General features: G+C 44.2%; 1 protein-coding gene across 4 annotated transcripts in view; it reads left to right on the top strand.

The window, feature by feature from the left end:
* The first annotated feature begins 21,932 nt into the window (after positions 1-21,932).
* plppr2a (phospholipid phosphatase related 2a) overlaps positions 21,933-23,296 on the top strand; it is a 31,069-nt gene continuing 29,705 nt past the window's right edge. For 3 of the 4 annotated variants that reach the window (XM_069525192.1, XM_069525190.1, XM_069525191.1), the window contains exons 1-2: positions 21,933-22,088; positions 22,190-22,519. In XM_069525192.1, the coding sequence (XP_069381293.1) occupies positions 22,448-22,519 (72 nt within the window). In that variant the 5' untranslated portion in view covers positions 21,933-22,088; positions 22,190-22,447. The remainder of the gene's footprint in view (positions 22,089-22,189; positions 22,520-23,296) is intronic. The other variant, XM_069525193.1, reaches the window with a different exon arrangement.

Genomic DNA, 23,296 nt, shown 5'->3' on the forward strand with positions numbered 1-23,296 from the left:
GCTTTTTGGGTTGTGATTAGGGTTAGGGTTAGGGATGAAAACCTATAGGAGTTCAAGATATTCTTCAATAACTTTTTTTCTGAAGGTCATAGAGACTTGGAAGTTGGTTCCATCTCCACTAAAGTGACTATGCCCGATCCATTGGGACCATCCCTGAGCTTCTACGACCTTCGGAAATGGTGAAACCATCAAATCTATTAAAAAAAGTACACGATATTTTGGAATAACTTTTTTTCTGAAAGTCATAGAGACTTGGGCATTTCAGGATTGATAAAGGGTAGCATGCCACACAACCACACCGAATTTCAGCACGTTTCGAGCAAGCAGCGCGGAGTTATTCACCCTATGGTGAATATGGGTTAGAGTTGCAATGAGGGTTAGGGTTAGGGTTGTGATTAGGGTTAGGGTTAGGGAGGAGTACCCATTAGAGATCAACATATTCTTCCATAACTTTTTTTCTGTAGGTCATAGAGACTTGGAAGTTGGTTCCATCTCCACTAATGTGGGTATGCCCGATCCATTGGTACCACCCGCGAGCTTCTACGACCTTTGGAAGGGGTAGGGTTAGGGTTGTGATTAGTGTTTGCTTTTTGGGTTGTGATTAGGGTTAGGGTTAGGGATGAAAACCTATAGGAGTTCAAGATATTCTTCAATAACTTTTTTTCTGAAGGTCATAGAGACTTGGAAGTTGGTTCCATCTCCACTAAAGTGACGATGCCCGATCCATTGGGACCATCCCCGAGCTTCTACGACCTTCGGAAATGGTGAAACCATCAAATCTATTAAAAAGAAGTACACGATATTTTGGAATAACTTTTTTTCTGAAAGTCATAGAGACTTGGACATTTCAGGATTGATAAAGGGTAGCATGCCACACAACCACACCGAATTTCAGCACGTTTCGAGCAAGCAGCGCGGAGTTATTCACCCTATGGTGAATATGGGTTAGAGTTGCAATGAGGGTTAGGGTTAGGGTTGTGATTAGGGTTAGGGTTAGGGTTGTGATTAGGGTTAGGGTTAGGGAGGAGTACCCATTAGAGATCAACATATTCTTCCATAACTTTTTTTCTGTAGGTCATAGAGACTTGGAAGTTGGTTCCATCTGCACTAATGTGGGTATGCCCGATCCATTGGTACCACCCGCGAGCTTCTACGACCTTTGGAAGGGGTAGGGTTAGGGTTGTGATTAGTGTTTGCTTTTTGGGTTGTGATTAGGGTTAGGGTTAGGGATGAAAACCTATAGGAGTTCAAGATATTCTTCAATAACTTTTTTTCTGAAGGTCATAGAGACTTGGAAGTTGGTTCCATCTCCACTAAAGTGACTATGCCCGATCCATTGGGACCATCCCCGAGCTTCTACGACCTTCGGAAATGGTGAAACCATCAAATCTATTAAAAAGAAGTACACGATATTTTGGAATAACTTTTTTTCTGAAAGTCATAGAGACTTGGACATTTCAGGATTGATAAAGGGTAGCATGCCACACAACCACACCGAATTTCAGCACGTTTCGAGCAAGCAGCGCGGAGTTATTCACCCTATGGTGAATATGGGTTAGAGTTGCAATGAGGGTTAGGGTTAGGGTTGTGATTAGGGTTAGGGTTAGGGTTGTGATTAGGGTTAGGGTTAGGGAGGAGTACCCATTAGAGATCAACATATTCTTCCATAACTTTTTTTCTGTAGGTCATAGAGACTTGGAAGTTGGTTCCATCTGCACTAATGTGGGTATGCCCGATCCATTGGTACCACCCGCGAGCTTCTACGACCTTTGGAAGGGGTAGGGTTAGGGTTGTGATTAGTGTTTGCTTTTTGGGTTGTGATTAGGGTTAGGGTTAGGGATGAAAACCTATAGGAGTTCAAGATTTTCTTCAATAACTTTTTTTCTGAAGGTCATAGAGAGTTGGAAGTTGGTTCCATCTCCACTAAAGTGACTATGCCCGATCCATTAGGACCATCCCCGAGCTTCTACGACCTTCGGAAATGGTGAAACCATCAAATCTATTAAAAAGAAGTACACGATATTTTGGAATAACTTTTTTTCTGAAAGTCATAGAGACTTGGACATTTCAGGATTGATAAAGGGTAGCATGCCACACAACCACACCGAATTTCAGCACGTTTCGAGCAAGCAGCGCGGAGTTATTCACCCTATGGTGAATATGGGTTAGAGTTGCAATGAGGGTTAGGGTTAGGGTTGTGATTAGGGTTAGGGTTAGGGTTGTGATTAGGGTTAGGGTTAGGGAGGAGTACCCATTAGAGATCAACATATTCTTCCATAACTTTTTTTCTGTAGGTCATAGAGACTTGGAAGTTGGTTCCATCTGCACTAATGTGGGTATGCCCGATCCATTGGTACCACCCGCGAGATTCTACGACCTTTGGAAGGGGTAGGGTTAGGGTTGTGATTAGTGTTTGCTTTTTGGGTTGTGATTAGGGTTAGGGTTAGGGATGAAAACCTATAGGAGTTCAAGATATTCTTCAATAACTTTTTTTCTGAAGGTCATAGAGACTTGGAAGTTGGTTCCATCTCCACTAAAGTGACTATGCCCGATCCATTGGGACCATCCCTGAGCTTCTACGACCTTCGGAAATGGTGAAACCATCAAATCTATTAAAAAAAGTACACGATATTTTGGAATAACTTTTTTTCTGAAAGTCATAGAGACTTGGGCATTTCAGGATTGATAAAGGGTAGCATGCCACACAACCACACCGAATTTCAGCACGTTTCGAGCAAGCAGCGCGGAGTTATTCACCCTATGGTGAATATGGGTTAGAGTTGCAATGAGGGTTAGGGTTAGGGTTGTGATTAGGGTTAGGGTTAGGGAGGAGTACCCATTAGAGATCAACATATTCTTCCATAACTTTTTTTCTGTAGGTCATAGAGACTTGGAAGTTGGTTCCATCTCCACTAATGTGGGTATGCCCGATCCATTGGTACCACCCGCGAGCTTCTACGACCTTTGGAAGGGGTAGGGTTAGGGTTGTGATTAGTGTTTGCTTTTTGGGTTGTGATTAGGGTTAGGGTTAGGGATGAAAACCTATAGGAGTTCAAGATATTCTTCAATAACTTTTTTTCTGAAGGTCATAGAGACTTGGAAGTTGGTTCCATCTCCACTAAAGTGACTATGCCCGATCCATTGGGACCATCCCCGAGCTTCTACGACCTTCGGAAATGGTGAAACCATCAAATCTATTAAAAAGAAGTACACGATATTTTGGAATAACTTTTTTTCTGAAAGTCATAGAGACTTGGACATTTCAGGATTGATAAAGGGTAGCATGCCACACAACCACACCGAATTTCAGCACGTTTCGAGCAAGCAGCGCGGAGTTATTCACCCTATGGTGAATATGGGTTAGAGTTGCAATGAGGGTTAGGGTTAGGGTTGTGATTAGGGTTAGGGTTAGGGTTGTGATTAGGGTTAGGGTTAGGGAGGAGTACCCATTAGAGATCAACATATTCTTCCATAACTTTTTTTCTGTAGGTCATAGAGACTTGGAAGTTGGTTCCATCTGCACTAATGTGGGTATGCCCGATCCATTGGTACCACCCGCGAGCTTCTACGACCTTTGGAAGGGGTAGGGTTAGGGTTGTGATTAGTGTTTGCTTTTTGGGTTGTGATTAGGGTTAGGGTTAGGGATGAAAACCTATAGGAGTTCAAGATTTTCTTCAATAACTTTTTTTCTGAAGGTCATAGAGAGTTGGAAGTTGGTTCCATCTCCACTAAAGTGACTATGCCCGATCCATTAGGACCATCCCCGAGCTTCTACGACCTTCGGAAATGGTGAAACCATCAAATCTATTTAAAAAAGTACACGATATTTTGGAATAACTTTTTTTCTGAAAGTCATAGAGACTTGGGCATTTCAGGATTGATAAAGGGTAGCATGCCACACAACCACACCGAATTTAAGCACGTTTCGAGCAAGCAGTGCAGAGTTATTCACCCTATGGTGAATATGGGTTAGAGTTGCAATGAGGGTTAGGGTTAGGGTTGTGATTAGGGTTAGGGTTAGGGTTGTGATTAGGGTTAGGGTTAGGGTTGTGATTAGGGTTAGGGTTAGGGAGGAGTACCCATTAGAGATCAACATATTCTTCCATAACTTTTTTTCTGTAGGTCATAGAGACTTGGAAGTTGGTTCCATCTGCACTAATGTGGGTATGCCCGATCCATTGGTACCACCCGCGAGCTTCTACGACCTTTGGAAGGGGTAGGGTTAGGGTTGTGATTAGTGTTTGCTTTTTGGGTTGTGATTAGGGTTAGGGTTAGGGATGAAAACCTATAGGAGTTCAAGATATTCTTTAATAACTTTTTTTCTGAAGGTCATAGAGAGTTGGAAGTTGGTTCCATCTCCACTAAAGTGACTATGCCCGATCCATTGGGACCATCCCCGAGCTTCTACGACCTTCGGAAATGGTGAAACCATCAAATCTATTAAAAAGAAGTACACGATATTTTGGAATAACTTTTTTTCTGAAAGTCATAGAGACTTGGACATTTCAGGATTGATAAAGGGTAGCATGCCACACAACCACACCGAATTTCAGCACGTTTCGAGCAAGCAGCGCGGAGTTATTCACCCTATGGTGAATATGGGTTAGAGTTGCAATGAGGGTTAGGGTTAGGGTTGTGATTAGGGTTAGGGTTAGGGTTGTGATTAGGGTTAGGGTTAGGGAGGAGTACCCATTAGAGATCAACATATTCTTCCATAACTTTTTTTCTGTAGGTCATAGAGACTTGGAAGTTGGTTCCATCTGCACTAATGTGGGTATGCCCGATCCATTGGTACCACCCGCGAGATTCTACGACCTTTGGAAGGGGTAGGGTTAGGGTTGTGATTAGTGTTTGCTTTTTGGGTTGTGATTAGGGTTAGGGTTAGGGATGAAAACCTATAGGAGTTCAAGATATTCTTCAATAACTTTTTTTCTGAAGGTCATAGAGAGTTGGAAGTTGGTTCCATCTCCACTAAAGTGACTATGCCCGATCCATTGGGACCATCCCTGAGCTTCTACGACCTTCGGAAATGGTGAAACCATCAAATCTATTAAAAAAAGTACACGATATTTTGGAATAACTTTTTTTCTGAAAGTCATAGAGACTTGGGCATTTCAGGATTGATAAAGGGTAGCATGCCACACAACCACACCGAATTTCAGCACGTTTCGAGCAAGCAGCGCGGAGTTATTCACCCTATGGTGAATATGGGTTAGAGTTGCAATGAGGGTTAGGGTTAGGGTTGTGATTAGGGTTAGGGTTAGGGAGGAGTACCCATTAGAGATCAACATATTCTTCCATAACTTTTTTTCTGTAGGTCATAGAGACTTGGAAGTTGGTTCCATCTCCACTAATGTGGGTATGCCCGATCCATTGGTACCACCCGCGAGCTTCTACGACCTTTGGAAGGGGTAGGGTTAGGGTTGTGATTAGTGTTTGCTTTTTGGGTTGTGATTAGGGTTAGGGTTAGGGATGAAAACCTATAGGAGTTCAAGATATTCTTCAATAACTTTTTTTCTGAAGGTCATAGAGACTTGGAAGTTGGTTCCATCTCCACTAAAGTGACTATGCCCGATCCATTGGGACCATCCCGCGAGCTTCTACGACCTTCGGAAATGGTGAAACCATCAAATCTATTAAAAAGAAGTACACGATATTTTGGAATAACTTTTTTTCTGAAAGTCATAGAGACTTGGACATTTCAGGATTGATAAAGGGTAGCATGCCACACAACCACACCGAATTTCAGCACGTTTCGAGCAAGCAGCGCGGAGTTATTCACCCTATGGTGAATATGGGTTAGAGTTGCAATGAGGGTTAGGGTTAGGGTTGTGATTAGGGTTAGGGTTAGGGTTGTGATTAGGGTTAGGGTTAGGGAGGAGTACCCATTAGAGATCAACATATTCTTCCATAACTTTTTTTCTGTAGGTCATAGAGACTTGGAAGTTGGTTCCATCTGCACTAATGTGGTTATGCCCGATCCATTGGTACCACCCGCGAGCTTCTACGACCTTTGGAAGGGGTAGGGTTAGGGTTGTGATTAGTGTTTGCTTTTTGGGTTGTGATTAGGGTTAGGGTTAGGGATGAAAACCTATAGGAGTTCAAGATATTCTTCAATAACTTTTTTTCTGAAGGTCATAGAGACTTGGAAGTTGGTTCCATCTCCACTAAAGTGACTATGCCCGATCCATTGGGACCATCCCCGAGCTTCTATGACCTTCGGAAATGGTGAAACCATCAAATCTATTAAAAAGAAGTACACGATATTTTGGAATAACTTTTTTTCTGAAAGTCATAGAGACTTGGACATTTCAGGATTGATAAAGGGTAGCATGCCACACAACCACACCGAATTTCAGCACGTTTCGAGCAAGCAGCGCGGAGTTATTCACCCTATGATGAATATGGGTTAGAGTTGCAATGAGGGTTAGGGTTAGGGTTGTGATTAGGGTTAGGGTTAGGGTTGTGATTAGGGTTAGGGTTAGGGAGGAGTACCCATTAGAGATCAACATATTCTTCCATAACTTTTTTTCTGTAGGTCATAGAGACTTGGAAGTTGGTTCCATCTGAACTAATGTGGGTATGCCCGATCCATTGGTACCACCCGCGAGCTTCTACGACCTTTGGAAGGGGTAGGGTTAGGGTTGTGATTAGTGTTTGCTTTTTGGGTTGTGATTAGGGTTAGGGTTAGGGATGAAAACCTATAGGAGTTCAAGATTTTCTTCAATAACTTTTTTTCTGAAGGTCATAGAGAGTTGGAAGTTGGTTCCATCTCCACTAAAGTGACTATGCCCGATCCATTAGGACCATCCCCGAGCTTCTACGACCTTCGGAAATGGTGAAACCATCAAATCTATTAAAAAGAAGTACACGATATTTTGGAATAACTTTTTTTCTGAAAGTCATAGAGACTTGGACATTTCAGGATTGATAAAGGGTAGCATGCCACACAACCACACCGAATTTCAGCACGTTTCGAGCAAGCAGCGCGGAGTTATTCACCCTATGGTGAATATGGGTTAGAGTTGCAATGAGGGTTAGGGTTAGGGTTGTGATTAGGGTTAGGGTTAGGGTTGTGATTAGGGTTAGGGTTAGGGAGGAGTACCCATTAGAGATCAACATATTCTTCCATAACTTTTTTTCTGTAGGTCATAGAGACTTGGAAGTTGGTTCCATCTGCACTAATGTGGGTATGCCCGATCCATTGGTACCACCCGCGAGCTTCTACGACCTTTGGAAGGGGTAGGGTTAGGGTTGTGATTAGTGTTTGCTTTTTGGGTTGTGATTAGGGTTAGGGTTAGGGATGAAAACCTATAGGAGTTCAAGATTTTCTTCAATAACTTTTTTTCTGAAGGTCATAGAGAGTTGGAAGTTGGTTCCATCTCCACTAAAGTGACTATGCCCGATCCATTAGGACCATCCCCGAGCTTCTACGACCTTCGGAAATGGTGAAACCATCAAATCTATTTAAAAAAGTACACGATATTTTGGAATAACTTTTTTTCTGAAAGTCATAGAGACTTGGGCATTTCAGGATTGATAAAGGGTAGCATGCCACACAACCACACCGAATTTAAGCACGTTTCGAGCAAGCAGCGCAGAGTTATTCACCCTATGGTGAATATGGGTTAGAGTTGCAATGAGGGTTAGGGTTAGGGTTGTGATTAGGGTTAGGGTTAGGGTTGTGATTAGGGTTAGGGTTAGGGTTGTGATTAGGGTTAGGGTTAGGGAGGAGTACCCATTAGAGATCAACATATTCTTCCATAACTTTTTTTCTGTAGGTCATAGAGACTTGGAAGTTGGTTCCATCTGCACTAATGTGGGTATGCCCGATCCATTGGTACCACCCGCGAGCTTCTACGACCTTTGGAAGGGGTAGGGTTAGGGTTGTGATTAGTGTTTGCTTTTTGGGTTGTGATTAGGGTTAGGGTTAGGGATGAAAACCTATAGGAGTTCAAGATATTCTTTAATAACTTTTTTTCTGAAGGTCATAGAGAGTTGGAAGTTGGTTCCATCTCCACTAAAGTGACTATGCCCGATCCATTGGGACCATCCCCGAGCTTCTACGACCTTCGGAAATGGTGAAACCATCAAATCTATTAAAAAGAAGTACACGATATTTTGGAATAACTTTTTTTCTGAAAGTCATAGAGACTTGGACATTTCAGGATTGATAAAGGGTAGCATGCCACACAACCACACCGAATTTCAGCACGTTTCGAGCAAGCAGCGCGGAGTTATTCACCCTATGGTGAATATGGGTTAGAGTTGCAATGAGGGTTAGGGTTAGGGTTGTGATTAGGGTTAGGGTTAGGGTTGTGATTAGGGTTAGGGTTAGGGAGGAGTACCCATTAGAGATCAACATATTCTTCCATAACTTTTTTTCTGTAGGTCATAGAGACTTGGAAGTTGGTTCCATCTGCACTAATGTGGGTATGCCCGATCCATTGGTACCACCCGCGAGATTCTACGACCTTTGGAAGGGGTAGGGTTAGGGTTGTGATTAGTGTTTGCTTTTTGGGTTGTGATTAGGGTTAGGGTTAGGGATGAAAACCTATAGGAGTTCAAGATATTCTTCAATAACTTTTTTTCTGAAGGTCATAGAGACTTGGAAGTTGGTTCCATCTCCACTAAAGTGACTATGCCCGATCCATTGGGACCATCCCTGAGCTTCTACGACCTTCGGAAATGGTGAAACCATCAAATCTATTAAAAAAAGTACACGATATTTTGGAATAACTTTTTTTCTGAAAGTCATAGAGACTTGGGCATTTCAGGATTGATAAAGGGTAGCATGCCACACAACCACACCGAATTTCAGCACGTTTCGAGCAAGCAGCGCGGAGTTATTCACCCTATGGTGAATATGGGTTAGAGTTGCAATGAGGGTTAGGGTTAGGGTTGTGATTAGGGTTAGGGTTAGGGAGGAGTACCCATTAGAGATCAACATATTCTTCCATAACTTTTTTTCTGTAGGTCATAGAGACTTGGAAGTTGGTTCCATCTCCACTAATGTGGGTATGCCCGATCCATTGGTACCACCCGCGAGCTTCTACGACCTTTGGAAGGGGTAGGGTTAGGGTTGTGATTAGTGTTTGCTTTTTGGGTTGTGATTAGGGTTAGGGTTAGGGATGAAAACCTATAGGAGTTCAAGATATTCTTCAATAACTTTTTTTCTGAAGGTCATAGAGACTTGGAAGTTGGTTCCATCTCCACTAAAGTGACTATGCCCGATCCATTGGGACCATCCCCGAGCTTCTACGACCTTCGGAAATGGTGAAACCATCAAATCTATTAAAAAGAAGTACACGATATTTTGGAATAACTTTTTTTCTGAAAGTCATAGAGACTTGGACATTTCAGGATTGATAAAGGGTAGCATGCCACACAACCACACCGAATTTCAGCACGTTTCGAGCAAGCAGCGCGGAGTTATTCACCCTATGGTGAATATGGGTTAGAGTTGCAATGAGGGTTAGGGTTAGGGTTGTGATTAGGGTTAGGGTTAGGGTTGTGATTAGGGTTAGGGTTAGGGAGGAGTACCCATTAGAGATCAACATATTCTTCCATAACTTTTTTTCTGTAGGTCATAGAGACTTGGAAGTTGGTTCCATCTGCACTAATGTGGGTATGCCCGATCCATTGGTACCACCCGCGAGCTTCTACGACCTTTGGAAGGGGTAGGGTTAGGGTTGTGATTAGTGTTTGCTTTTTGGGTTGTGATTAGGGTTAGGGTTAGGGATGAAAACCTATAGGAGTTCAAGATATTCTTCAATAACTTTTTTTCTGAAGGTCATAGAGACTTGGAAGTTGGTTCCATCTCCACTAAAGTGACTATGCCCGATCCATTGGGACCATCCCCGAGCTTCTATGACCTTCGGAAATGGTGAAACCATCAAATCTATTAAAAAGAAGTACACGATATTTTGGAATAACTTTTTTTCTGAAAGTCATAGAGACTTGGACATTTCAGGATTGATAAAGGGTAGCATGCCACACAACCACACCGAATTTCAGCACGTTTCGAGCAAGCAGCGCGGAGTTATTCACCCTATGGTGAATATGGGTTAGAGTTGCAATGAGGGTTAGGGTTAGGGTTGTGATTAGGGTTAGGGTTAGGGTTGTGATTAGGGTTAGGGTTAGGGAGGAGTACCCATTAGAGATCAACATATTCTTCCATAACTTTTTTTCTGTAGGTCATAGAGACTTGGAAGTTGGTTCCATCTGCACTAATGTGGGTATGCCCGATCCATTGGTACCACCCGCGAGCTTCTACGACCTTTGGAAGGGGTAGGGTTAGGGTTGTGATTAGTGTTTGCTTTTTGGGTTGTGATTAGGGTTAGGGTTAGGGATGAAAACCTATAGGAGTTCAAGATATTCTTTAATAACTTTTTTTCTGAAGGTCATAGAGAGTTGGAAGTTGGTTCCATCTCCACTAAAGTGACTATGCCCGATCCATTGGGACCATCCCCGAGCTTCTACGACCTTCGGAAATGGTGAAACCATCAAATCTATTAAAAAGAAGTACACGATATTTTGGAATAACTTTTTTTCTGAAAGTCATAGAGACTTGGACATTTCAGGATTGATAAAGGGTAGCATGCCACACAACCACACCGAATTTCAGCACGTTTCGAGCAAGCAGCGCGGAGTTATTCACCCTATGGTGAATATGGGTTAGAGTTGCAATGAGGGTTAGGGTTAGGGTTGTGATTAGGGTTAGGGTTAGGGTTGTGATTAGGGTTAGGGTTAGGGAGGAGTACCCATTAGAGATCAACATATTCTTCCATAACTTTTTTTCTGTAGGTCATAGAGACTTGGAAGTTGGTTCCATCTGCACTAATGTGGTTATGCCCGATCCATTGGTACCACCCGCGAGCTTCTACGACCTTTGGAAGGGGTAGGGTTAGGGTTGTGATTAGTGTTTGCTTTTTGGGTTGTGATTAGGGTTAGGGTTAGGGATGAAAACCTATAGGAGTTCAAGATATTCTTCAATAACTTTTTTTCTGAAGGTCATAGAGACTTGGAAGTTGGTTCCATCTCCACTAAAGTGACTATGCCCGATCCATTGGGACCATCCCCGAGCTTCTATGACCTTCGGAAATGGTGAAACCATCAAATCTATTAAAAAGAAGTACACGATATTTTGGAATAACTTTTTTTCTGAAAGTCATAGAGACTTGGACATTTCAGGATTGATAAAGGGTAGCATGCCACACAACCACACCGAATTTCAGCACGTTTCGAGCAAGCAGCGCGGAGTTATTCACCCTATGGTGAATATGGGTTAGAGTTGCAATGAGGGTTAGGGTTAGGGTTGTGATTAGGGTTAGGGTTAGGGTTGTGATTAGGGTTAGGGTTAGGGAGGAGTACCCATTAGAGATCAACATATTCTTCCATAACTTTTTTTCTGTAGGTCATAGAGACTTGGAAGTTGGTTCCATCTGCACTAATGTGGGTATGCCCGATCCATTGGTACCACCCGCGAGCTTCTACGACCTTTGGAAGGGGTAGGGTTAGGGTTGTGATTAGTGTTTGCTTTTTGGGTTGTGATTAGGGTTAGGGTTAGGGATGAAAACCTATAGGAGTTCAAGATATTCTTTAATAACTTTTTTTCTGAAGGTCATAGAGAGTTGGAAGTTGGTTCCATCTCCACTAAAGTGACTATGCCCGATCCATTGGGACCATCCCCGAGCTTCTACGACCTTCGGAAATGGTGAAACCATCAAATCTATTAAAAAAAGTACACGATATTTTGGAATAACTTTTTTTCTGAAAGTCATAGAGACTTGGGCATTTCAGGATTGATAAAGGGTAGCATGCCACACAACCACACCAAATTTCAGCACGTTTCGAGCAAGCAGCGCAGAGTTATTCACCCTATGGTGAATATGGGTTAGAGTTGCAATGAGGGTTAGGGTTAGGGTTGTGATTAGGGTTAGGGTTAGGGAGGAGTACCCATTAGAGATCAACATATTCTTCCATAACTTTTTTTCTGTAGGTCATAGAGACTTGGAAGTTGGTTCCATCTCCACTAATGTGGGTATGCCCGATCCATTGGTACCACCCGCGAGCTTCTACGACCTTTGGAAGGGGTAGGGTTAGGGTTGTGATTAGTGTTTGCTTTTTGGGTTTTGATTAGGGTTAGGGTTAGGGATGAAAACCTATAGGAGTTCAAGATATTCTTCAATAACTTTTTTTCTGAAGGTCATAGAGACTTGGAAGTTGGTTCCATCTCCACTAAAGTGACTATGCCCGATCCATTGGTACCACCCCCGAGCTTCTACGACCTTTGGAAGGGGTAGGGTTAGGGTTGTGATTAGTGTTTGCTTTTTGGGTTGTGATTAGGGTTAGGGTTAGGGATGAAAACCTATAGGAGTTCAAGATATTCTTTAATAACTTTTTTTCTGAAGGTCATAGAGAGTTGGAAGTTGGTTCCATCTCCACTAAAGTGACTATGCCCGATCCATTGGGACCATCCCCGAGCTTCTACGACCTTCGGAAATGGTGAAACCATCAAATCTATTAAAAAAAGTACACAATATTTTGGAATAACTTTTTTTCTGAAAGTCATAGAGACTTGGGCATTTCAGGATTGATAAAGGGTAGCATGCCACACAACCACACCGAATTTAAGCACGTTTCGAGCAAGCAGCGCAGAGTTATTCACCCTATGGTGAATATGGGTTAGAGTTGCAATGAGGGTTAGGGTTAGGGTTGTGATTAGGGTTAGGGTTAGGGAGGAGTACCCATTAGAGATCAACATATTCTTCCATAACTTTTTTCTGTAGGTCATAGAGACTTGGAAGTTGGTTCCATCTACACTAATGTGGGTATGCCCGATCCATTGGTACCACCCGCGAGCTTCTACGACCTTTGGAAGGGGTAGGGTTAGGGTTGTGATTAGTGTTTGCTTTTTGGGTTGTGATTAGGGTTAGGGTTAGGGATGAAAACCTATAGGAGTTCAAGATATTCTTCAATAACTTTTTTTCTGAAGGTCATAGAGACTTGGAAGTTGGTTCCATCTCCACTAAATTGACTATGCCCGATCCATTGGTACCACCCCCGAGCTTCTACGACCTTTGGAAGGGGTAGGGTTAGGGTTGTGATTAGTGTTTGCTTTTTGGGTTGTGATAGGGTTAGGGTTAGGGATGAAAACCTATAGGAGTTCAAGATATTCTTCAATAACTTTTTTTCTGAAGGTCATAGAGACTTGGAAGTTGGTTCCATCTCCACTAAAGTGACTATGCCCGATCCATTGGGACCATCCCCGAGCTTCTACGACCTTCGGAAATGGTGAAACCATCAAATCTATTGAAAAAAGTACACGATATTTTGGAATAACTTTTTTTCTGAAAGTCATAGAGACTTGGGCATTTCAGGATTGATAAAGGGTAGCATGCCACACAACCACACCGAATTTCAGCACGTTTCGAGCAAGCAGCGCAGAGTTATTGACCCTATGGTGAATATGGGTTAGAGTTGCAATGAGGGTTAGGGTTAGGGTTGTGATTAGGGTTAGGGTTAGGGTTGTGATTAGGGTTAGGGTTAGGGTTGTGATTAGGGTTAGGGTTAGGGATGAAAACCTATAGGAGTGCAAGATATTCTTCAATAACTTTTTTTCTGAAGGTCATAGAGACTTGGAAGTTGGTTCCATCTCCACTAAAGTGACGATGCCCGATCCATTGGGACCATCCCCGAGCTTCTACGACCTTCGGAAATGGTGAAACCATCAAATCTATTAAAAAAAGTACACGATATTTTGGAATAACTTTTTTTCTGAAATTCATAGAGACTTGGGCATTTCAGGATTGATAAAGGGTAGCATGCCACACAACCACACCGAATTTAAGCACGTTTCGAGCAAGCAGCGTGGAGTTATTCACCCTATGGTGAATATGGGCTAGAGTTGCAATGAGGGTTAGGGTTAGGGTTGTGATTAGGGTTAGGGTTAGGGTTGTGATTAGGGTTAGGGTTAGGGAGGAGTACCCATTAGAGATCAACATATTCTTCCATAACTTTTTTTCTGTAGGTCATAGAGACTTGGAAGTTGGTTCCATCTGCACTAATGTGGGTATGCCCAATCCATTGGTACCACCCGCGAGCTTCTACGACCTTTGGAAGGGGTAGGGTTAGGGTTGTGATTAGTGTTTGCTTTTTGGGTTGTGATTAGGGTTAGGGTTAGGGATGAAAACCTATAGGAGTTCAAGATATTCTTCAATAACTTTTTTTCTGAAGGTCATAGAGACTTGGAAGTTGGTTCCATCTCCACTAAAGTGACGATGCCCGATCCATTGGGACCATCGCCGAGCTTCTACGACCTTCAGAAATGGTGAAACCATCAAATCTATTAAAAAAAGTACACAATATTTTGGAATAACTTTCTTTCTGAAAGTCATAGAGACTTGAGCATTTCAGGATTGATAAAGGGTAGCATGCCACACAACCACACCGAATTTAAGCACGTTTCGAGCAAGCAGCGCAGAGTTATTCACCCTATGGTGAATATGGGTTAGAGTTGCAATGAGGGTTAGGGTTAGGGTTGTGATTAGGGTTAGGGTTAGGGAGGAGTACCCATTAGAGATCAACATATTCTTCCATAACTTTTTTTCTGTAGGTCATAGAGACTTGGAAGTTGGTTCCATCTCCACTAATATGGGTATGCCCGATCCATTGGTACCACCCGCGAGCTTCTACGACCTTTGGAAGGGGTAGGGTTAGGGTTGTGATTAGTGTTTGCTTTTTGGGTTGTGATTAGGGTTAGGGTTAGGGATGAAAACCTATAGGAGTTCAAGATATTCTTCAATAACTTTTTTTCTGAAGGTCATAGAGACTTGGAAGTTGGTTCCATCTCCACTAAAGTGACTATGCCCGATCCATTGGGACCATCCCCGAGCTTCTACGACCTTCGGAAATGGTGAAACCATCAAATCTATTAAAAAAAGTACACAATATTTTGGAATAACTTTTTTTCTGAAAGTCATAGAGACTTGGGCATTTCGGGATTGATAAAGGGTAGCATGCCACACAACCACACCGAATTTCAGCACGTTTCGAGCAAGCAGCGTGGAGTTATTCACCCTATGGTCAATATGGGTTAGAGTTGCAATGAGGGTTAGGGTTAGGGTTGTGATTAGGGTTAGGGAGGAGTACCCATTAGAGATCAACATATTCTTCCATAACTTTTTTTCTGTAGGTCATAGAGACTTGGAAGTTGGTTCCATCTCCACTAATGTGGGTATGCCCGATCCATTGGTACCACCCGCGAGCTTCTACGACCTTTGGAAGGGGTAGGGTTAGGGTTGTGATTAGTGTTTGCTTTTTGGGTTGTGATTAGGGTTAGGGTTAGGGATGAAAACCTATAGGAGTTCAAGATATTCTTCAATAACTTTTTTTCTGAAGGTTTCAGCTCGTCGGCCTTGAGCCGCTTTAAGGTTCATGGTGGACGATCGGCAGCCTGGGACAGGAAATACCACGTCACAGCAGAGCGGGCCGTAGAGTTGACGAAGTTAGTATCATCATGGACAGAACCCCACTTCCACAAATTAAGACTACATCCATTCTATGTTTTTTCGTTTTGACCTCGGACGCCTGGCAACGCTACACTTGAACTGAGAACTTTGGAAACTCGACGTCGTCTGATTGGTTCTCTTCGGTCACGATGAAGCCTTCGCTGATTGGTCCGGCTCCTGTCTCATATAACGAGGCTTATTGAGCTACGAGTGTTGAGATCCGAACAAGAAAGGATGTGAAGGTTTTGATGTGAAGTGATGAAGCCATTAGGCGATTTCACGGTGACCTCCAACCCTCCCCCACCCCTCGTCAACACGTTGACTTCCTGTCTTAAGAAAGTGACACTGCAGGACCGTCTTTAAAGATTCTGTGCAGATGGAGCGTGACGAGCCGTTCCCTTCATTCCACTCCTTCATCCTCCCGTCATCCGCCGCCCCCACCGCTGCGTGTCCTACCTAATGAGGCGCTCCTCCTCAGCATGTCGGCATGTCTTATAGCAAATCTCAGACGCCTCGGGCGCCAATCTGGATGTTTGTATCGCTGTCAGACCGTCAGCATGCCGCACACTTCACTCTGTTGATGCTTCCGCGCAGCTCCGACATGCAGGAACATACAAACAACCACACACACACCTCCGGCGTCTCGCCTGCTGATCTCTGGTTTCCTCGTGTTGCGGTACCGACAAACAGTGAGGCTGTGTTTCTTAGCGGGGAAGTTTGACTGAATGATAGTGGAATATTGATCCCCGTCAGAATCCAAAATAAAACATATGAAGTGAATCTATCTTTAGTAACACGTGTGTGTATCTGTGTATCACCTCTCAGTCAGTTGTGAGTATATAACTTATTAATGCTTTGTAATATAGGAGCCCTGCAGTGAATCATGAAGTTTATTTAACTTTTCAGAAGCTGTGCAGTTCATAGTAAAGTTGTATTTTACTGTGTTCTGTTGTATTGAATGCAAAGTTGAGCCGGTGCAATATACCGGTGTTCACAATATCTGGGATATGAAAGAAATGAAATATTGATTTGGAGTTAATAATACACGCATGACGTGATCATGTGAACAGCTGAGTGACTTTATTTCCTCTCTGTCATGACACAGGAACAAAGTACGTGGAAGCTTATCAGTCGTATTTTTAGAGATATTTACAGAACGTGTCTCTGTAAAATATTTAAGTGTAATATATTTACCTTAAAATCAATGTGTGGATAATAAATGTTTAATATTTGGCCAATATAAGTAAATATTCTCGATCAATTTGGCTGAAAATTGTCACCTTATGATAAATGTCCACTCTGCTGGCAGCGTGTTATATTAAATGTCTTTGCTGTGTGTATTGTGCCATATTAGGATCAAGCAGTTCAGTTTGAAGACGACAAATTGCGACTAGAAATTCAAACAAAAAAAATTATCCTTTGTCTCAAATGTCTCAACATCTACTCTCCTAATATTCCTCGGCCACGACAGATGGATTATTGCACAGACGTTCGAGGGGGGAAACAGTGGGAGCAGCTGACAGCAGCAGGTACAGAACATTTCCAGAGCGAGACAGAGCCGGGGACAAATTGGTGGCAGCAGTAATGAGGCTGATGACAGTGATGCTGATAGGTGGTGGTGGTGGTGGTGGTGGGCCTGGACCGCGGCCAGCACGTTTATTAAAGCCACTGAATGGGCTTCTTGTGCCGTGGGTGACAGACACACTGTCTGGAGGGAATCTGTCTCCTTATCAGCTGGGTCACATTAACTCCATAAACTTTATTTAGCTTCATTTACCCTGTTTCCTCCGACAGGACATTTCACTGAAGTAACTCAGCAGCTTTCTGATTTAATTTTCCTCACATCAGATAAACTTGTCTAGAAGCTTGTGACCTTCGTAGAACGCTGTCTAAGAAAACAGGATCAAATATAAAAATGATATATGATTATGTCAATACAAGGAATTCAAAAATAAAGAGACAATACTTCAAAGTATATAAATAAATATATGATATGTATTGATATTTTACTACACGTTTATTATTGTAGATGCTAACAAGTGAGGAGAAAATCAATTCTGTTGTGTTTATTTTGGACAATGTGGATTTATTCACGTTTTTAGTGTGAAACAGAAATAGCAACTGTACCACTGAGCCTGAGTGCAGCAGTTCAGTAAATGCACTTTCATCATCATCATCATCATCATCATCCTCATCCCACGACTTTCTTTCAACTGTGACCAGTAACGATGCTGCGGAGCCTGAAGCGCAACACATCCAGAGATAAATCCTGCAGAGACGCTCCGAGGTGCTGCAGAGCTGAGTGGTGGAACCACGGCCTCAGTCAGGGGATCATTTCCGTCTCCATCATTGTAAAAATATTTCTTTGAGCCGCTTTAATTGTTGGCTCAGGCTGTCGTTTATTCTCCTGCAGGTTTACAACCTGTCACTTACGCGACTCGTCCGCTGAAACGAGTCTTCACCACCCTCAGCCCGGAGTCACGTCCATTTGCATCTCCTTATGAAGCGATTGCCGCTCTGCCTCAGGACCCATCTGGTGTGTTCACAATAACATGCATCATTTCCCTCCGTGCCTGAGGGGCTTATAGCGAGTCTCCATGTACAAGCGACCACTCCTCTCGTGTGTTAAGGGGTTGGGGGTGGGGGGGGTGATAGCGCAGCTCAGGAAATCAAATCACATGAGGTGGAATTTATTTTCCCAATCACCGTGAAAGAGGGGGACACCTGCTGTAAAGCCCCCTTGATGTTTGTAGAACCTCGCCCTCGTGCTGTTTTGTTGATGGTCCGTCTGTAATGGCAAATTTTCAGCCGGTAAAAAAAAAATTCCTGATGACTTGCAGGAAGCAGCTCTGTGGAAAAACAAAGACCGAACAAATTCCTGAGGAGAAATGGAGCAGAGGCCTCGAAGTGAGTAAGACTCAGATTAGGAAGTCGGCACTCGAGGTCTCCTGTGCAGACGCTCGGGCCGCAAAGAATATTATGAGTGACACAGACTGAGTGTTTCTCCTCAGAGATCTGATATCTCTCTCTTGCCTATAGATACTTTTTAAAAATGTCTTAACAGCTACTTGTGGGTTTGTCTGCATTTGTTCATCTTGTTGTTGTTTTCACTGATTCCTCAGAATAATTCATGGATCTCGATGAATAAAATCAGAGATGTTGAGGGGACGGATATTTATGAGTTTGGTGCAGATCCCAATGTTGTGTCTTGAGGAGACTGTGGGGCCTCGGCGGCGATGCGCACTCTACTGAGCATCCTTCCAGTTATCGCTGTGATGAGCGTCCACAGACTTGATCATGAGACGCCTGCGCACAGCGACGGGCAGTGGATGTGATGTAACAGGATGACCCGGTGTGAGAAACAACATCGTTGTCCAGTGTTCAAGTGACAGAATTAGCAGAGGATCCAGTGAGAGCTACAGACAAAGGAGAGAGGATAGTGCAGGAATGTGGCCCTTTGTTGTCGGGCTGATTAATGAACGGCCCCTGTGGACGACAGCTGGAGCCTGTGGCATAATGATACCCTGTGTGTGTGAGTGTGTGTGCGCTGGGGGGTTGTGTCTGAAATGACTCGTGGTGCAGAGCAGGGGGATAATGTGCATATCCGTGCAAGGTGTGTTAATATGATGGGCTTGAAATTGGATATTAGGGTTGTATATGCTCCTGCAGGGTGGGCCCTTCATGGATGAAACGTGTGTGGTTGTGGGTTTGCTTTAAGAATGATACGACTGTCGTGTGCGCGCCAGCAGCTCGTCATCACAGCCGGGACAAAAGGTGCCAACACAAGGAAACCACCGGCCGCTCTGTGTGTTTTTGTAGTTTTCATTTTGACGCACTGGTTTGTGCAGATTAAACAAATGCAATACAGTTTAATAAGCCCCTTTCCCACTATGATGTGAAAAGCAAACTCCTCTTCTGACAATAGGAGAGGAGTCGGTCTCTGCTGGTGTTCATGTAAAAGCTCGTGTAAGTAAAAGCGGCAGCACAAATGTGATATCTTGAAAATACTATAATTTTACACGAGTGGTGTTTAATAGCATCGTAATTAAAATGAAGGCGCCGCAGATGAAGCACTTTCTGCCGTAAAGCATCTCTTCCAGAGTAGAGTAGGTACGTTTGTGGCTCCAGCTCTCGTCTCAGCTGCGGACTCGTCACATCGGACCGCACGTCTCTGCACGACTGCACATCTGATGTTGACACTGAATCGATCAGCTGAATTATTTAAATGAGGCATGCACAAAGCCAGAATGCAGTGAAGGCATCCAGCTGCACCGAGGCTCCGGTGGATGCTTGTCTTCATGCATACATGCATCGCACATACGCAGCACACAGGCTTGAGTGGATTTACGGTTCTGCAATGTGCATGAATGAGTAAATGTGTTAATGCACACAAATAACTCACGTCCCATTGACCAAATGTGTTATTTTTCTCTGTTTGCAAAGTTTCCCAGCAGCCACAGCTCAGCAGGATTTTCTTCCTCTCTGCTCGTTTCTTCTCTTTCTTTAACCCCTGCTCCGTCCTCCACCCCTCGCTCTCTCTCTCTCTCTCTCTCATATTCCCTCCATCATTCAAGTTCCGGGGGATTGTCGGCTCGAGCAGTCAGATGAGGGGGGGATGGACGGAAGAGTAGACCCATGGGACACGCATGCACTGTGCTGTAAACCATAACGGCCCCATAACAGGCAGATTTCTCATTTCCACGAGGCTCGGGCCATATCTCATCCACACCATGACAATCCCACTGAGACCCATGCGAGGCAGGACAGCGCACTCAGCAGTGGGGGAGGGGGAGGTGGTGAAGTGTTGATGTGGAGAAATGGTGACGAATTTAGGAACAGAGCCCAAAAAAATCTCTCGAACGCCACTCGTTAGAGCACATACCTCTGTCAGATTAAGCCCATTAATCCCCCTCGATTCAATCAAGCTGCACTAAACTGTATCAGTCCCTTAAATATAACGATGTAAGGTCCATGAATTATTCCATGAAACCAATGGAAATGTTCCTTCTTGGCCAATATCCCAGTGGCTCCACACAGCAGTGAAAACACAACCTGCTTGGTTGAGGTAAAAAATCCATGAAATATAGGTGAGAAGCTTCGTGCTGATAAAAAGGCCTCGTGGTTATTAACGTGTCGGAGGTGCTGCTATATTCATGAGGAGAGAGCAGGACTGAAGCCACTGAGGTGAACCTCCTGATTCATTTAGCACCTCTGGGTTTGTCTGAGCTGCACCACTCCACCTGTCCTCTTTATAAAACACGTAAACACAGTCTACTCACAGTGAGCGGGAGCATTACTTGTTGTTTTACTCATTTATTAAAGCCTGTATTCATCCAATTTGGTGGTGCGGTGGTGAGCACTATCATCTCACAGAAGGTTCACGGTTCGAATCCCGGATCGACAAGGTTCTCTCTGGTTTTGCTCCTGGTGCTCCGGTCGCAGTCCAAAGACATGCAGACTGGGGTGAGGTTAGTTGGAGACTCTAAATTCCCTGAAGGTGTAAATGTGAGTGTGAATAAATGTCGGCTCCGTGATATGCTGGTGAAAATTAAGGTGACACCGTCACCAAAGTGATCCAGATGGAGACGTGACATCATGGTGATCTCAAAGCCAAACATGTCAACGTGCTCTAGAGGAAGATTCAGTTCGTTTTGATTCAGAACTAAATTCTCAAACCAGAGTGATGTTGATATATTTCAGTGACCACGAGTGTTTAAAAAGATTTCACATCGATCCTCCAACGAGAGAGAGCAGCATCACAAGTGTTATTCCGTCTTCTTTCTTTATCTCATCGTGACCTGAAACAGCGGGTTTCCTTTAGACCCGTTTAAGATCGACTTTTAGATTTATTTCTCTCTTAAAGAATAAATAAAATCATTTTAAAGCAAGACAGAGGTAGTGATAAATAAATGTTAGAATTAACAAACACCTATTTAGATGTAATTAAGATATAGAACGTGTTATTTTAAACATATGTGAGATTAAAATTCAGATTTTGTGTAGAAACCCTTTATTTTCCAGCCAACATCTCTATCACCAGCTCTGGCGTTGCTCCAGGAGCACTGGATCAATATCCACGTATCATTAACCCACATCCTGAATGTGCTGAGCTGGAGGCAGGCGGCCGAGCAGCCGTGCATCTCCTCCGTCTGCGGCATCCCTCCATCCCTCCATCCCTCCATCCCTCTGTCCTCTACTGTTTGGGTCAGGTTCATGTCCTCTACGTCCATTCGCATAGAGGAGGGGAGGGAAAGAGATAAGGGGAGAGACGGAGAGGAGGGAGGGATGGATGGAAGGAGATAAGGGGAGAGATGGACAGAGGGAGAGAAGGGGAGGGATGGAGAGGGAAAACCAGCTTTGAATACAAATGAGCTGACACACATAATGTATGCCCTCCCTTCCTCTCTCTCTCTCTCTCTCTCTCTCTCTCTCTCTCTCTCTCTCTCTCTCTCTCTCTCTCTCTCTCTCTCTCTCCGTCTCTCACACACGCGGAATCACTTGTACTCACACACATGTTCCTGCTCACTCTCTCCCTCTCCTCTGCGTCTCCTCTTTGGACCAAACGCTGCACAGGAGGTAATTTCAGCCTCTTAATTTATTAGTCATCACTGTGTGTTGGATCAAGCTAATTAAAAGGGGTGTGTGTGTGTGTGTGTGTGAATGTGCATGTGTGGAAGATCTGGAGACAGAGACGCTGCCACCACCACCACCATCACCGTCTCTTCGTCTGCTCCTTCACGCTTCACCGTGGACCAGGAGGCGACAGAGGAGAGGAGAGGAGAGGAAGAAGACGAGGAGGAGAGAGACGGACAGCTGGGACGAAGGAGATTTTCACACCCCTCTACCATCATCTGATCCGACATGGCCACCGCATAGGAATCTGGTGCCACGGCAACCGGCAGCTGGGCGTCGAGGTATCCGAGGTAAGGAGGAGGATGAATGGACGGATGTGCAACCTGCCCTCACCGCTGAGCACGCTCTGCGCTCGGGAGCATCTCCTGCCAAACGTGCGTCCTCCCCGGGTCTCTGAGTGTGTGTCTGTGCATGTCGTGGTGGGGGGAGTGTCTCTCTGTGGTAATCTGTGTTGTGCGGTGGTATTCCCCAAACAGAAGCGCTAATCACCCAGCTGCGGGTGAATCCTATCATGCTTTAACTCTCCCCCTTTACTTTGTTCTATTGATAGTAGGGAGGGATTGCCCTGTAGTCGTGGGATGTTTGTTGTCCGTGTGTGACTCACCTCAGGTGTCAGGGTGTATTATTTGTGTTTGCAGCCTTTGTGTGTTTGTCTGCGTGCGAAGGGGAAACACGACGAGTGTGTAAAGCTAAAAAAAAAAAAAGAGAGGTGAGGGTCGCCTTGCTTTGCTCGCGCTGACGCTGATCGCCAGAGGCTGCAGGTAAATGGTGTTTCCGTCCGTGCTCCTCACCGAAAAACCATCCTGCAGTCAAACGCAGGTTGTGGCAGAGTCGTCTCTCTGGATGTGGCAGAAACAGAACAACGACTGACTGACTGACGGGGAGATTTTTGAAACGCTGCATCGCCGCTGCACCTTCTCCCGTGTCCCTGCTGCACCCGTGTCCGTTTGTGGACAAAAGGAAACGAGTTCGCGCCGTTCAGCAGAAGCAGAAACGATGATAAAATCAAGCGTCGTCCAGATTGTTGTCCGTGTACGTGCGTGTACCGTGTGTCCTGGGGCAGCGTTGTGGACTGCAGAGGCAAGCGAGAGGACATATGGCGGCCTGGGTCTCTACCCTTTGACTGGAGTTCTCGGAGCAGCAGGGGAATC

This window comes from Paralichthys olivaceus, chromosome 5 (assembly GCF_024713975.1).
Source record: "Paralichthys olivaceus isolate ysfri-2021 chromosome 5, ASM2471397v2, whole genome shotgun sequence".
NCBI classification, from domain to species: domain Eukaryota; kingdom Metazoa; phylum Chordata; class Actinopteri; order Pleuronectiformes; family Paralichthyidae; genus Paralichthys; species Paralichthys olivaceus.